Here is an 18,011-nt window from a genome sequence, read left to right on the forward strand (position 1 = left end):
TGTAAGCCGCACAGTTATCATGAGAAGAAAAAGCAAATGCAGTCTGCTTTCATGTCGTCTTTGTGTCAGTCATAGCCGGATAATGCAATAAATATGTATTGGAGGAATCTAACAGTGAGAGGGAAATCGAATCGAAAGTGAATCAAGACTGAGACTTGACTGACACGGTGGAATCTGTCTAATCCGGCACTCACCGGGACTGAAGAAATCATCCGTTTCAGACAATGTGCTGGATTGTAGAGCTGATGTTAAATGTACAAGTCAGGGAAGGGACTTAGATTTTGTGCCGGTTTAGACAACCTGCTGGAAAAGACGGATGCCGGTGTTGACAGCTTCCACTGTACTGGGTTAATGAGTGGTTTCATTTTACGGATCTTCGAAAGGTGTTCCTGTATAAGAATCTTCATTACAACGACAAATATGTACGCCATGAAAAATGGGAAAGCTATTTCGATGAAACGTGTGTAACATTACTACTGTCATTCAGATTGCGTCTCCAGTTGTAATAAAACAAATCAAATAAAACCTTTTTTGAACTAGGCCCCGCAAGACATAAAACTCGGAATTACCACTTACCGAATATAGTTCAGTATGCTTTTTAATGAACAGTAGAATCGCCCTTAACCCGTTATATATCTATTCGTCGCTGTCCTTCTTGTAACTTATGTTAAATATGGACATTCTATTTGTCCAGAAATACGGATAAATTGACATATTCTGGCGACTTGTATTAATCATAGTGTGACTGTGCAATATACGCACATGTATATGTATGCTACTTGTGTTTGAAAGCTCTCTCTCTCTCTCTCTCTCGAGAGAGAGAGAGAGAGAGAGAGAGAGAGTGTTTTTATATTGTACCGTTACATATGATGATCTATTTAATCGCTGCGTACTACTTTCTGTGATACATCTGTTATTTTACAGTCCTTTGATCACTGGTTGATAAATTTACATGATGATGTAAGAATACAGCATATGCAAAAGGTTTGAAGGCAAGGTATGCCTCAGATTTTGCCGCTGTGACTCTCACTCAAATTTGAAACACAGATATGCATGGAAGCGTAACAGTACTACATATTATTGTTATATGTACGCAACAGAAACGTTCAGTACTAAAATCCGCACACACCAGTTTGGATTAAGCAAATTTGAACCGCTGGTTACGATGTGGCATCTATATGAAAGTGATCTGGTTTGGCATACCCAACGACTCCGCCCCTCTATCCCCCATTCCTCATGCCCCCTGTTGTTACAAGCTACTACTTAATGCCTCTGGTGTCGTACCGGGAAGGTTAAAATTTATTTTTCAGATGTCCCTGTAAGGCTAAAATGTATAGTTCGGTTTCCTGGGAGAGGTAATTAGGGATGTACCACCAAAGCTGTCTGTCTGGCTGTTCTGTCAGCTGTACCCACTCCCCTGTAGCTGCATGAACTGTTTCTATTAATGAACTCATTTTGCCAGGTATTGGTTATGAATAGCTGACTACCGGTACTTGGTATAGATAACAGAGTATCGCGGATTAGTGATAATTTTTTATCAGAAGATGATCAGTGTTGCTAATAAATGACAAATCAAATATGAATCTGCTCTACTTCAAAATTTCTCACCCCCTGTTCAGCGAACTATCATTCTCTCTTATTGCCCGAAATACCGGTAGTCTCCAATCAAATCGCAGCGGACCACTAAAAAGGACACATAAGCGGCATAAAGTAATGGCATGAATCTTTGCAAAAATAGGTGACCATAGTTATATGTTCACTTAATTTATTCACAACTACTCTGATAATTGCAGATAAAAAAAGCAAATAAATGTTTTAGACTAAAATTCGACAAACTGTTGACCTTTCACAAAGTACAGTTTTTCACAATCTTGTATCTACGTCTGTAAACAAGCGTGAAGTAATCAGAAAGGGTTAAAAAGAAGACATCTTGCAGTATTAACACCAGTGACATTTCTTTGTCTTAACAATAGAATTCTAAATGTAAAAACACGTTTATCATCATGGTTTTGAAGAGTGCAAAATTGTCAACCTGACCTCTGCCATTACAAACAATTGCATTAAAACACTGTTATTCGTACATAGGTTTTGTGAGTATTCCTTTGTGTAGGTTTCTCACGTAGAAGAAAACACGCCCTAAGTATAACTTCTTTAAGTGGCATTTTAGAAGTTGGTATGATGAGGATGAAGACTTTTATGGATAATCAACTTCTTTCTAGCAGTGGATGTGACGTTTCAGTGTAGATTCTAACACCGTTATCTTTTGCTTGATAACGGTGTTAGAATCTACACTGAAACGCTCGACAACGGTGTTAGCATCTACACTGAAACGCTCGATAGCGGTGTTAGCATGTTCATTAAACGCTTGATAACGGTGCTGGCATCTACACAGAAACGTTTGATAAGGGTGTTAGCATCTTCACTGAAACGCTTGATAACGGTGTTAGCATCTACACTGAAACGCTCGATAACAGTGTTAGCATCTACACTGAAACGCTCGATAACGGTGTTCGCATCTACACTGAAACGCTCGATAACGGTGCTGGCATCTACACTGAAACGCTTGACAACGGTGTTAGCATCTACACTGAAACGCTCGATAACAGTGTTAGCATCTACACTGAAACGCTCGATAACGGTGTTAGCATCTACACTGAAACGCTTGATAACAGTGTTAGCATCTACACCTAAACGCTCGATAACGGTGTTAGCATCTACACTGAAACGCTTGATAACGGTGTTAGCATCTTCACTGAAACGCTTGATAACAGTGTTAGCATCTACACTGAAACGCTTGATAACAGTGTTAGCATCTTCACTGAAACGCTCGATAACGGTGTTAGCATCTACACTGAAACGCTTGATAACGGTGTTAGCATCTTCACTGAAACGCTCAATAACAGTGTTAGCATCTACACTGAAACGCTCGATAACGGTGTTAGCATCTACACTGAAACGCTTGATAACAGTGTTAGCATCTACACTGAAACGCTCGATAGCGGTGTTAGCATCTACACTGAAACGCTTGATAACGGTGTTAGCATCTTCACTGAAACGCTTGATAATGGTGTTAGCATCTACACTGAAACGCTTGATAACAGTGTTAGCATCTACACTGAAATGCTTGATAACGGTGCTAGCATCTACACTGAAACGCTTGATAACGGTGTTAGCATCTTCACTGAAACGCTTGATAACAGTGTTAGCATCTACACTGAAACGCTCGATAACGGTGTTAGCATCTACACTGAAACGCTCGATAACGGTGTTAGCATCTACACTGAAACGCTCGATAACGGCGTTAGCATCTGCACTGAAACGCTTGATAACAGTGTTAGCATCTTCACTGAAACGCTTGATAATGGTGTTAGCATCTACACTGAAACGCTCGATAACGGTGTTAGCATCTACACTGAAACGCTCGATAACGGTGTTAGCATCTACACTGAAACGCTTGATAACGGTGTTAGCATCTTCACTGAAACGCTTGATAACGGTGTTAGCATCTACACTGAAACGCTTGATAACAGTGTTAGCATCTACACTGAAATGCTCGATAACGGTGTTAGCATCTACACTGAAACGCTTGATAACGGTGTTAGCATCTTCACTGAAACGCTGGATAACAGTGTTAGCATCTACACTGAAACGCTCGATAACGGTGTTAGCATCTACACTGAAACGCTTGATAACGGTGTTAGCATCTACACTGAAACGCTCGATAACGACGTTAGCATCTACACTGAAACACTTGATAACGGTGTTAGCATCTTCACTGAAACGCTTGATAATGGTGTTAGCATCTACACTGAAACGCTTGATAACGGTGTTAGCATCTACACTGAAACGCTTGATAACGGTGTTAGCATCTACACTGAAACGCTCGATAACAGTGTTAGCATCTACACTGAAACGCTTGATAACGGTGTTAGCATCTACACTGAAACGCTTGATAACAGTGTTAGCATCTACACTGAAACGCTTGATAACAGCGTTAGCATCTACACTGAAACGCTTGATAACGGTGTTAGCATCTACACTGAAACGCTCGATAACGGTGTTAGCATCTACACTGAAACGCTCGATAACGGTGCTGGCATCTACACAGAAACGTTTGATAACGGTGTTAGCATCTACACTGAAACGCTCGATAACGGTGTAAGCATCTTCACTGAACGCTTGATAACGGTGCTGGCATCTACACAGAAACGTTTGATAACGGTGTTAGCATCTACACTGAAACGCTCGATAACGGTGTTGGCATCTTCACTGAAACGCTTGATAACGGTGTTAGCATCTTCACTGAAACGATTGATAACGGTGCTGGCATCTACACAGAAACGTTTGATAAAGGTGTTAGCATCTACATTGAAACGCTTGATAACGGTGTTAGCATCTACACTGAAACGCTCGATAACGGTGTTAGCATCTACACTGAAACGCTCGATAACGGTGTTAGCATCTACACTGAAACGCTCGATAACGGTGTTAGCATCTACACTGAAACGCTCGATAACGGCGTTAGCATCTGCACTGAAACGCTTGATAACAGTGTTAGCATCTTCACTGAAACGCTTGATAATGGTGTTAGCATCTACACTGAAACGCTTGATAACGGTGTTAGCATCTACACTGAAACGCTCGATAACGGTGTTAGCATCTACACTGAAACGCTTGATAACGGTGTTAGCATCTTCACTGAAACGCTTGATAACGGTGTTAGCATCTACACTGAAACGCTTGATAACAGTGTTAGCATCTACACTGAAATGCTCGATAACGGTGTTAGCATCTACACTGAAACGCTTGATAACGGTGTTAGCATCTTCACTGAAACGCTGGATAACAGTGTTAGCATCTACACTGAAACGCTCGATAACGGTGTTAGCATCTACACTGAAACGCTTGATAACGGTGTTAGCATCTACACTGAAACGCTCGATAACGACGTTAGCATCTACACTGAAACACTTGATAACGGTGTTAGCATCTTCACTGAAACGCTTGATAATGGTGTTAGCATCTACACTGAAACGCTTGATAACGGTGTTAGCATCTACACTGAAACGCTTGATAACGGTGTTAGCATCTACACTGAAACGCTCGATAACAGTGTTAGCATCTACACTGAAACGCTTGATAACGGTGTTAGCATCTACACTGAAACGCTTGATAACAGTGTTAGCATCTACACTGAAACGCTTGATAACAGCGTTAGCATCTACACTGAAACGCTTGATAACGGTGTTAGCATCTACACTGAAACGCTCGATAACGGTGTTAGCATCTACACTGAAACGCTCGATAACGGTGCTGGCATCTACACAGAAACGTTTGATAACGGTGTTAGCATCTACACTGAAACGCTCGATAACGGTGTAAGCATCTTCACTGAACGCTTGATAACGGTGCTGGCATCTACACAGAAACGTTTGATAACGGTGTTAGCATCTACACTGAAACGCTCGATAACGGTGTTGGCATCTTCACTGAAACGCTTGATAACGGTGTTAGCATCTTCACTGAAACGATTGATAACGGTGCTGGCATCTACACAGAAACGTTTGATAAAGGTGTTAGCATCTACATTGAAACGCTCGATAACGGTGTTAGCATCTACACTGAAACGCTTGATAACGGTGTTAGCATCTTCACTGAAACGATTGATAACGGTGTTAGCATCTACACTGAAACGCTTGATAACGGTGTTAGCATCTACACTGAAACGCTTGATAACAGTGTTAGCATCTACACTGAAACGCTTGATAACGGTGCTGGCATCTACACTGAAACGATTGATAACGGTGTTAGCATCTACACTGAAACGCTTGATAACAGTGTTAGCATCTACACTGAAACGCTTGATAACGGTGTTAGCATCTACACCGAAACGTCTCATCCTCTGCAGGAAAGAAGTTGTCTATCCATATAAGTCTTCATCCAGGTCCATTGTATGTCTGTTAATGTAATGGTTGAATTCCACTATAGACAAAACTAACATGACAGTCTTTCTTCAACCAGTTTTCTCAGTCATTATAACAATAGTAAGACTATTTTAAACACAGCAAAGTATATCAGTATGCTGGATGTTAAAATGCGTCTTGGAGCACTAGCTAAATTATACAAAATAGTACCAGTGCATAATGACAATAAAATAGCATTTATAAAGTGAGATCAGATTAATAATGTATTTCGTACATTCCAAGAACTGCTTCATTGAACGCACCTACACATGTACAGGCACTTTGCTACACATTGAAAGTGTAAGCAAGACATCATAAAAATACCATACATATTAAAGCACAAATAAGGAAATACATACTTGTGTTTCTTCGAGACCTAAATGAGATCATGTTAGTATTTTGTTGTAAACTTTCTAATACCATACTCATTGAATGCTCTGACACACTTCAAATATACGGGCATGTGGGTCAACATATCTGAGAGTACATAGCACATCTGATTAAAGTGTAAATAATAAAGTAAATATCTGCCTAAACCATCTAAAAGTAAAGTTCTAAGCAATATCATGTAAATCATTTGTTTAAAAGAATACAATACTCTGAAATTTCAAGCACTGGCAATGTCCAAATACACAATTAAGTGGGTAAACATAAACATTAAAGTGTGTATATTACATCCAGAATGGGCATACGCATGTATTAAAAACGAACAATATACTTGTTTCAGTCTAAGACAAAATGAACAGTGGACACACAGCCACTGAATATTTCTTTCTACAGTCAAATAATGACGATGATAGTTATGTATTGTATATACACGAACACAGTAAACGTGAATTAGATTCATAGAGTTGAAATGTTTATCTTTCCTTTTCTTCATGCACAATCCAGTCTTTCGACAACAGCATTCTGAAAATGCTGCAGTACAATGTTCATCACAGTAGCAACGGAACACAGGTTCACACATTGTTTGTAACGGTGTTCATAACGTAGATGGCAGTGTAGTAAAGTCCTTAATAGTGGATCCATTCGTAATGTCTAGGTAGCATGTATCAGGACGCGCCATCAGCGTACGTGTGCTACTCATAACAAAGTTCTTCGTCATGCTGATGCTGATTATTTTCCCAGTGGAGTCATCATAAACATTCGCCGCTGTTTAATGTCTTTCATGGTCTTGCAGTCTGGACATACAGACTGATCTCCATTTGAATACACATGACCTAAACAGACATGAAAATAACTAAATAGGTCACGAAATTCCATATATGTCTGAAATGTAGTTATATGGATGCGGTTACTATTACGTAAATGTCAATATAGTCTTATATATAATAATGAGATTCTTAAAATCCAAAGATGTCAACCTGTACCGATATGGTGATGCTGATACCTTGCAAAATAAGGTCAATAAAGATAGTACACACCTTTCTTGCAGGAAAACCATTTTCCAGATGCTGGTCCTACATTGCCTACCAGCTTCACCTTTGTATGTGTCATCTGGTCTACCTTATCACTTGGCACGGCATCCCCCAGGATTTGAAACCGAGTTTTAACTCTGGTCTGCTTCTCCTCTGTGTACGGCTTTCCTGACAACAGAATGGCTTTTAGCATTGGCAAATAGATTCGCATCAATGCAGTCTGTCTTTCTTGGCCACAGGCAAGATATACCAAAAGTGCTCTGTGTCTGAGGAGTTCATTTATGGCATCGTATTGCTCTTGTTCACTGAAGACTTGTCTTGGGGTTATCAGCCATTTATAGAACATATCTGCCTCCTGTGAACCTGATTCATGGTCATTCATAAATGTGGTCCCTGTATATTTTTCGTATTCAGCAGAAACCTCTTTCAGTAAATCTAGTAGATGAAACTGGTTTTCCAGCGCAGAGAGACCCGCCACCGTGTTGGTGTAAGCTCGACTGAACATGACTGTCTTGATGCCATTCTCGTCGTTTCTTTCCTCATTCCCCACTTTGACCATGAGTCTTTGTTTCGTGTGTGGAACCTGGTCTTTGTTCTCATTGCAGATTTTTTTAACTACTTCAATATTTTTCAAAGTCTTCTTGATCACAGAACCATATCTCATATTGTGCCTGATCACTGTCTTGCAATGTGGGCAGACTTTCAGTTTGATCTCCGCTGAGTCTCGGTTCATATAGCGGTCAAGCACTGACACTTCTTCAATGTGACCACAGTCCTCAAGGAATACAAATCTTGCACCAGGCCTTGGATTTACTTTCATGATTTCATCTTTGTTGCAAATGCCACATTGTTTGGGGCATGGTTCTCCACACAAACCTATGCATGGGTGTTTACAAGGTAGTTTCTCCTTGCATGGCTCATTGCAAGGTGGTCTGTCACAAGGCTCGCTGCAGGACAGTGTACATCTGTAATGTTCACATTCCCATGTGCATTGCTGACTGCATGGATCACAGGGCTCCCCACAATATTTCGTGCATGTTGCGTGCTGACAGCGATTTTCACATGCTTTTCTGCATGGATTACATTGAGAACACCCAGATACACAGGTATGTTCACAGATCAGAGTACCTTTACACATCTTGCGGCATGGTATGTGCAGCCTTCCTTCATGGCATCGTGTACAGTCACCCTCACATTTATGTCCACATTTCAGAAGTTCAGGACATTTGGCCTCGCATTGTGCTAATGTTTTCCTCGCACAAAGGACGTCGCCTGTGTGCCCGCATCCGAATGTTTTTTTCACGACTGCTGTACACCCATGTTTCATGGAACAGGGGTTTCCACATGTGTGTCCACAATCAAGGGTTGTGTTACATTCGGCCTGGCAAGAAAATGTACTGGGATCCTTGAAACATGGAACCATCTGTTTGTGTTGACATTTTGGAATAATCTTTTCAACACGTATCATGCAATTTCCACATTCTTCGTGGCAGTACCGTGGGCACTGGTGACCATTCTTGCAGTGTTTTGTACATTGTTTCCGGCAAATATAATCTTTGTGTTCAGGGTCATAAGGATGACAAAGCAATGTGCACACGTGCCCACATTCAAGTCTGAACACACAAGGCTTCAGACAGCCTCCTTCTGGAGCTTTCTTGAAATCATCTGGGCTTTGAACACAGATTCCTGTTTCTGAGGGGTGGTTTTGACAATATAGGTTCAAGGCTGGGCCCACTTTACCATTCTTCCTCAGGTCTGCCAAGATGTCCTTCCATAATAAACTCTGTTGGGAAAGAAGATTAAAGTTGCCAATGACAAAGAGTCCAATTTTAGCTCTTGACAAAGCAACACATATACGGTTCTCTATTTTCAGAAACCCAACACTTCCTTCAGCGTTGCTTCTCACAAGAGATAAAAGGATAATGTCATTCTCTTCACCTTGGTAATTGTCAACAACTGTCAGTCTCAATCCTTGGAACTCCTGTTTTGGCATCAACTTCTTCAGTTTAAGCAGCTGACCCGAATAGGTTGTAAGGACAGTGATTCGTGATTTGTCATATCCCTGCTTCAGGAGATAACTGCAGAGAGCAACTATGTATGTTGCTTCATATGTATTAGAATGACTCATCATATCTGCATCATGCTCCTCTTGGTTGCTGTGATCTATGAAGAACATGTTGGCAGATATTCCCTTGACGTTCTCGTAGTGAAACACAGATGGGTGATCCTGAAGTTTTGGATATATATGGCGCATCACTGTGGATATTTCTGGCCTCATCCTGTGTTGAAGGGCGAGGGTATCACAATGGATTCCATTGTCGATCATTCTTTCGAACAATGATAAATCCAGGTTAAACTTTTTGGCCAGATTATACACCGTTGGGTTTGGCTTCAGTTGTTTGTGATCTCCAATGAGAATCAGTTGTTCACACTTCTTGCTTAAAGTGCTGATGATGTGTCCTTCGAGAACCTCAGCTGCTTCTTCTACCACAATGATACGTGGGCCAATTTCTGTAAGAGCTTGTTGATACCGTGCTGCTGCAGTAGTTGTCATGCCAATAACAGTTGCTTCTCGTAGAATCTGCATGTCTTCATTCACTTGCAGCTCTTTGTATTCTGCCACAACTTCTTTGTAGCTCTGTTCTCTTAGGTGTATGTCCTTCTGTAACCTTTCACAAAATTTGTACACCCAGTGTCTGTAAAGCCTCCATCTGTCTTCCATGGTCAGCATCCATGGATCTCTAACACGACGTGCTTCCATTTCATGCATTCTCTGTGTGGATTTTAACTGCTTTAACATTCGACGTTTGATGTTTTTTCTTGCCTTTTTTGTGTATTGAAATCCTGTACCTGTTCCTACAGGCATTTGGTTTTTGTCAAACGAGGCAACATCTAACGCCACATACTGATTTCTTTGATTCTGGAGACCTCGGATCTTCTTTTGTTTAATTTCAAATTCATTGGTGGGGAAATCATCAGTATCCATGTCATAAACCTTGCGCTGTGCTTGAACAATCCCTGCCTCTTCTTGAACGTCAATCTCATCACCTTCTTCATCATCATATTCCAGTTGAAATGCATCTTGCCTCTGATCTCCAAACGTTTCCATTGTAGCCTCCATGCTTCCAACTCCAAGCCATTCTACTATGAAGGACCTTGGAAACGGCAACTTCTGACGGGATTCAAATTCTTGTTGTCTGTGCATTCTCTTCATCATTGCTAATATTGTGTCATAATGACTTTTCATATATGGTTTCAATACGTCTTCATGCAAAACTGTCTTTTCAGCAGCCTCCAACTTCATTCCAACTTCCTCAATCTGATACTGAAGGTCAAGCATTCTGTTTTTTGTCTCCCACCGCCTTTTTCCAACATTTTTCATATCTCGATCCTTGTCCCTGTCTTTTCTCATCTTTTGTCTATGGGTCCTCAACGAGTAGCGTTCAAGTTCCTCGTTTGAAATTCTGCTGCCTACCCTGATGACACCGCCCTTGTAGAAACGAATTATCCCCTCTAGAAACTGATCCAAGGCATGGTTTGTGTAGCACACGACCAACATAGGTGTGGATTGTTGCTTTTTCCACATCTGGTCATTATGAAGAAGGGCTTTGACAATTTTCAACCCAACATAAGTCTTTCCAGTGCCCGGCGGTCCTTGTATGATCGAAAACTCTTTTGTCAAAGCTGTTTTCAGGGCCTGGAACTGTGACATATCAACATGGAGTGTCTCTGGAGAGGGCCAGTCCCTGTCTTCCAAGACATGAACACTTCTTCCACATCTTGCATCATGACTGAAGAAATAGCTCACTTCACGCCCTTGAGTACGTAGGTGTTTGTCTTCACGCAAATCAATTTTGTCATCTATCAGTGGGCGCAAATCAAACTTTGGTGATTTTCCCAGTATGTTTGCCTCACTGAGATACTTTGGAGGATTGACTGCATTTTCGCAAGCAACAATGTACTTTTCAAAAGGTAGGTCTCCCTCCTTTATGTTTTGTAATCCTCGTAGGACATGACGATAAGCTTCAAAGAAAGCTGTTGTTTCCACCATGACAAACTTTGTGTCAAAGTGTCTCTTGTCAAGATCTTCAGATGCTTCAAAAAGTACATCTACACATCCTTCTTTCAGCAGTTTAGGATCTCGTTCAGTGATGGTTGCAAACAAAAGCGTTTTAAAATTATCCTTTGATAGACAAAGTAAGGATCCATAAATGAGTCTCTTCGAATTTTCCCACCTAACACGTTGAAGGTTACTCACATCAAAGGATAATCTGTGAAGTAGACCATTGTTTGAGCACAAAGTTCTAACAATGTGCACATCGTGATACACTCTGATATCCTTCAAACGCTGCCCACGTTTGCCAGGTGCTTCTGCAACAAGATAGGCTTCTATGCCTTCTCTCAGGGGACAAATAAAATCCTCCCTCAGAAGTCGGAATTGTACATCAAGATAATGGTCTAGATCCCTGTAGCCGCCAACTGATTTGTTTTTTCTGAGGAATGGTTTCTCACTTGGATGGATGTCATCAGCATTTGGAAATATAGATACATCTCTGAAGTCATCAGGTGGGCCACCCTCTTTGTGGTCATCTCTCTCTGCCGCCCTGCTTCTTGATTGATCAAGCACAGTTTTCTTTAGTTCCTGGAGCGCGGTAATGTTCGACAGAATGTTGCGTGGAATGTCGTCAGATGTACTTTGCATTTTGTGAATTTCTTTTGTCAAGAGATCTTCAAAACCGAGAACTCTCATCTCCATGGCCGAGTGAGGTAGCCGAATGTAGAGTTCCTTCATAAATATTGCCAGGTCTCCAAGAAAGTTTTTTTTCTCTTCTTCCGTTACTGAAAACCCGCGAGCACCACTTCTCAAGACACCAGAAACATGTTCATAAAACTGAGACTCTCGAATAGAAAGTAAAATTCTATTGAAACTTTCAGGAGCAGTTGTGCAACGACATGCCTTGGCTAAAACACTCACAAAGGCATACACCTCACGTTGATTAAGCGATTCCCGTTTCAAGAAAAGGTCAATTCCTGAGTCCAATCCTAGCGTCATTACAATGGTTGAAGGGTCTTTTTCCCTGAGTTCTTCAAGTAGGGTTAAGTTCAGGCCATCTCTTCTGCCTCCTCGTCCTCTTCCTCTATAACCCCTGTTATGATGTCCTCTCTCTCCATCTCCAAAGATTCCTCTTCCTCTGAATCCCCCTCTCTGACGCCCTCGCTCTCCTCCTAAATGTGCTCCTCTTCCTCTAAAACCTCCACTGCTGTGACCTGTGCCTCTGTCATCATAGTATCTACCTCCTCTGCTGGATCCACCTCTTCCTCCTCCCTGCCTTGTTTCACTACTGACTGATCTGTTTGTTGACCATGCTCTGACTGGCCCTCTGTCCCTTTCGTCTTCATGTCTTTCTAGGACGTTATCGCTATCATCCCACGTCCGACATGGTTCTCGACGTGCGTGTTCTGTGTAATCTCGACGTTCGTCTCGACTTCTGGCAGAGTGTCTGAAAGATCACATTTTAATCCACTGTGGGTTGTATCTGAACTGCTTTTGTGCATTTTACATTCGGGTTTCAGTTACAGATAACCAATCATAACATGTAACGACAACACTTAGTGGATAACTTTTAAAGTGCCTGATATCAACGTTATTTTACACCATTTAACATAAAAAATTTAATTGATTTACTCGGAGTTTCAAGAATGACATAGTGGTGACAAAGTTAAAAATTAAATCTTACTCTGAGTTGTACAGAAATCCCGGTGTTGAGGAACGCCTGAACATAGCTTTGGGTTATTCCATCTCCTGGAAAACCAAGAGCAATTTACACTGCAGGCTTTGAACACACGAATATAAATTTATCAGTATTTTTTCTATTAAATACCTCCCACCAAGAGTTTAGATTCACTTAAAACGCCCATTATGTGTTACATCGTAGATGAACTTCTCCCTAACTTGGGGGAACTACTGCAAACCTTATACAGATGAACTTCTCCCTAACTTGGGGGAACTACTGCAAACCTTATACAGATGAATTGCATCGAACTGTGCTGAAAAGCATGTGCAAAATTAATATCGTGCGTGTGAACAGCTGCGTTATAGTGTAAGGATTTGTTACGAAGTCGCTAAATTAAACGGGTGCTGGGTGTCAAATAGACGGTTAACACCTGAGCCCTGAAAGGGTTCCAGGTCGTTTCACCTCAAGTAGTTTCACCCGGGTTATTTCAACCCATTTCCAATCTACGTCAATTCATCTCATATTCTGGGTTGTTTCACAGAACTCATTAATACATGGAGAATATAATTATTTTTTAATGTGATAATTATGATAAGGCAGTCGTTTTGCAACAATAAGAGAAGATGCTACCCTGTTTTTGTTGAGATGGCACATATGACTTGAGCTTATATATCATCTAATCTCATCTCATCGCGCTTTAAGCTTAAACGAACTTTAGAATAAGTCGACAGTGAGTTAGACATTACACTTGCATTTCTGGCGACTGCATGTCTGCAGATCTGCCTCAGTTGTCTCTGTCTGTCTACGCGCTAGTACACAGTGCTTTTATAGACCAATCCCTTATGTACTTCATGCTCATTAATAAATAATGTTTGATTGATATATTTATATATTTATTATATTTTGAGTAAATCTGTAAACTCTTACTATTCATTGAACTGACAATTACTTGTCTTTAGTGCTTGTACAGGACTTCACCCGATCCAGCACTGAAACAATTATTTAAACAATCTGAATAAATATAATGACAACCTCTAAATGAGGTGAAACTGAATGGGGTGAAAAAAAACCCGCGTGAAATAGCCTGCGGTGAAACTGTGCTGGGGTGAACGTGTTTGGAGTCGAAAACTCCATTACCTGTCCTCAATATTCCAAGAAATATGGATCTGCTTTCGTGAAAACAGTGTATGACTGGGTGTGATATTACGTCGATATTAGCAATATTACAGCTATATCACCAGGGAGGATCCCGGAAATTGTATCCTTGTGGGGAATCGAACCACGGTCTTCAGCGAGACGATCGGACGCTTTAACCATTAGGCTACCCAGCCGCACCTCCTTGAGCCCCAGAATCAGATCAGTACCACAGGAATATCGTTCTCCCACCATAACGTGATATTTATATTTATAGTTATCGTCGTAAGAGTGTGTGTGCTGGGTGAGTGAGTTCAGATTTACGCCTCAGCAGTATTCCAGTTATATGGCCTGTAAATAATCGAGTCTGGACAAGACAATCCAGTGATCAACAGCATGAGCATCCATCTGCGCAATTGGGAACGATGACATGTGTCAAGCAAGTCAGCGAGCCTGACCACCCGATCCCGTTAATCCTATTTTAAGCATGGGGTACTGAAGATCAATTCTAATCCGGAATATCACGGGTCACCTTCGTCAGAAAAAAAATCAGACAAGAAGGACCGATCTAAGGGTGTTCCTTGTGAACTTATGGCAAAATACGTCGAGTCCAAACTTGATTGTTCAACACACACATTTTAGCAGGGAAACAGGTCGAACAGTGACGGTAAATCTGCAGCATTTCATGATGAGGCAATTTCAGACAAAGGGGGAAATGGTTTCCTCTCGGAACCCTCGTACGTTTTAAAAATCATTCTGTGCGTAAGAACATAAGTCTATTTTTTCGTTTTTGTTTTTGTTTTTGTACAAAGTCTAAAACTACCATAAACCCTAAATCTGACCTCGAAATAATTCTAATGAATAAAATGCATTTCAACCCAGTGAATGGCCATTAAGGTTATAAATGACATTATTAATATCTTAAGATGAATTGATCAAATTCTGATTTGTCAGTAGCCAAGGCATACGAAACCATGAGGGCGGATTTGTTAGGGTGTACGAAAAGTAATTCTGATCTTCACCTGTCCTTTAACACAAACTCAACTGCTATCATTTTATCATTAAGTCATCACGAGTTATGTCCCTTTATAACACTGTTGACTTTGATCAAACATACTCTAAAGAGTGTCGGTTTGGTTATGTTCAATGGAATCATGTTTTGTTTTTCAAAGATATAAGCCAAATAAAGAGCAATTACTATCATCACTGGAAGCCATTTTTTACCCACCCATGTAATCTCTTGTAACAAAAAGACAAAATTTACAACAAAAAAATATCTGCATCATTTCAGACGCATCTATCAAAATACATCCTACAGATCCCTACATGTATCAAAATACATCCTACAGATCCCTACATGTATCAAAATACATCCTACAGATCCCTATACCTATCAAAATACATCCTACAGATCCCTATACCTATCAAAATACATCCTACAGATCCCTACATGTATCAAAATACATCCTACAGATCCCTATACCTATCAAAATACATCTTACATATTCCTACATCTATCAAAATACATCCTGCATATTCCTACATCTATCACATTTTGTCAGAAAAGAATGTTGATAAGTTGTTTTCTGCTATGCTGAATTCGTATTTGTAAATGAGAATAAAGAACTGAATTGAACATCCGACATGACACCAGGCGTTTGTAAGACGGGTGACCATCTCTCTCCAGCAGAACAAGACTATTCTAGCCCGATGTGAAATGAACAGTGAAGTTCTATGTTGGATAGTATTTTGTACACCTTAGTACCTACCTGCAACGCGTCCGACTAGACTTGTCCCCAGAGAGTGAAACGATTAAACATCCTGCTCACCCTTATCAATACCACTGCCTGTCTGCGAGAACTGACGGTGCTTCTGGGAAATTAAACTGACGTAATGTAAAAAGTGAAGTGTGCAAAACTAGCTACTTTCGGTTTTGCTTTGCCAGTTGTACAGCTTTAAATAAGTCGGGTTTTCATTGTGGTGTTTGATGGGTGTATGACGTGTGGGTGTATGGACTTTTATAAGGCGTGGGACTTGTTAGAAGCTGTAAGAGATGATACATGTGGGTCGTCGCAACCCAGAGACAGAATCTCAAGACTTTTGTCGCAACAACATTTAGAGTTGCACAATAAAATACAACACACAGTAGACCTCACGACACAAAACAACACACAGTACACTACGACTGCTTTGTTCTCGGGTGTAGTATAACCAACCAAAATATTGGTTATACTACGGGACTTCTTTCTTCTGTTCGTCTGCTTCTTAAAGAGACACGGACATGCAGAAGTTCAAATTAACCTTTATTTCGGAAATTACAATTATGCAACCTTGACATTGACCGTAACTTCCAAAGACTCGGCGTCACACGTGGTCGTCGTGGACGTCGCCCTCGCACAGCCTTGATGACCCGTTTACTTCCATTGCTCAGAATGTTGCTCACCAGCTCATCTTGTTGCTCGTCAACACTTTTATACTCCCCGACTGTATCGCTTAGAACTGTGACCAGTGGTTTGTGCGGTCAACTGCTCATCCACCCTGTTGTCTAGAGAAGAAAGAAAATACATTTAGAAAATGTACGTTATCAACTACATATTAGCAGAAATATTGAAAGAATTAATTTCAACTTTATTTTGTATCTTTTCGCTACAAATCCAATAAATACTGTTGAAAATACTAGAACGAATTTTTCGCTACGCTTAAAATAACTGGATTACTGTGGTGGTGGTGGTGGTGGTGGTGGTGGTGGTGCTTGCACGGGGTTCAGCAAATTTGTTAAAGTCTTCCGCTAATATAGTGGTGGTGTCATCGCTTTTGAACATATCCTGCAGGATGGTCGCTTACAAAATGTACATGCTTCTGTATAAAACCCACCACCACCCTACGAGCCATAAATGTATGAACGGTCCCTACGGCTATTGAAGTACGGGGAAATGTTCCGGATAATTGTTGTCCATTATTATTAATTAACACATTTCACATATATTATTTACCTAGACATCTATCGGGCTTGAGTGCAATCTTCATAATCATATTGTCATCTTCACAGTCGGCAGAATCGACAACATCGTCGCCATCTGATGATCATGCCAACGTGGTCGACTGCACACGAGCCACACGACTAATGCTGATGCTCACGCACGTGATAATTGTGCACGGACGATAGGTTCGGCACGTGACTACGTGTCTGTGCCGTATTACCTCTGGTGTGCCACCATGCAAAACACGAAACATAGCAGAAACTAAATCCCACACTGGCGCTGAATAACAAGAAGGACACACAACATTACATACTGTTGTAATATGATGAGGACGAAACTCCTATACTTAGATTTTATTTTAAGTCAAAACAAAGAAATTCAGAGAACACCTCCGAGACATATTATCATGTGTTTAATATAGAAACTACGGTTCATTTAACACCTGCGCAAGCATTGTGACAAAAATGAGTACGTATTAACATTAACTTTCATTGCTATTTTTCACCTTCACGATGTGTTATTTCTTCATTGTCGTAGTGTAAGTTATACGACTCGTATGTGCAGTTTAATCCACGAACTGGTTGGTTATACTACGCTTCGCGGCTCGTAGTATAACCAACCAGTTCGTGGATTAAACTGCACATACGAGTCGTATAGCCTATACCCTCATCTCAGTACGCAACACTACACGTCACTACACACACACTACCCACCACTACACAACACACACTAACCCTCATAAAACAACTAGCATTGTGTCAATCTTTATTTCAGAATGAA

At 40.8% G+C, this 18,011-nt stretch overlaps 1 protein-coding gene across 1 annotated transcript; it reads right to left on the reverse strand.

Moving 5' to 3' along the window:
* Positions 1-5,206: 5,206 nt before the first annotated feature.
* LOC137269806 (NFX1-type zinc finger-containing protein 1-like) lies at positions 5,207-16,124 on the reverse strand. Its single transcript, XM_067803643.1, has 4 exons — positions 16,020-16,124; positions 13,120-13,184; positions 7,388-12,882; positions 5,207-7,183 (listed from the first exon to the last, which is right to left on the reverse strand). The coding sequence occupies exons 2-4, from the start codon at positions 13,161-13,163 to the stop codon at positions 7,080-7,082; spliced, it is 5,643 nt and encodes a 1,880-aa protein (XP_067659744.1). The 5' UTR covers positions 13,164-13,184; positions 16,020-16,124; the 3' UTR covers positions 5,207-7,079.
* Positions 16,125-18,011: the final 1,887 nt, after the last annotated feature.

The sequence above is a fragment of the Haliotis asinina genome, unplaced genomic scaffold (genome assembly GCF_037392515.1).
Source record: "Haliotis asinina isolate JCU_RB_2024 unplaced genomic scaffold, JCU_Hal_asi_v2 scaffold_17, whole genome shotgun sequence".
NCBI lineage: Eukaryota > Metazoa > Mollusca > Gastropoda > Lepetellida > Haliotidae > Haliotis > Haliotis asinina.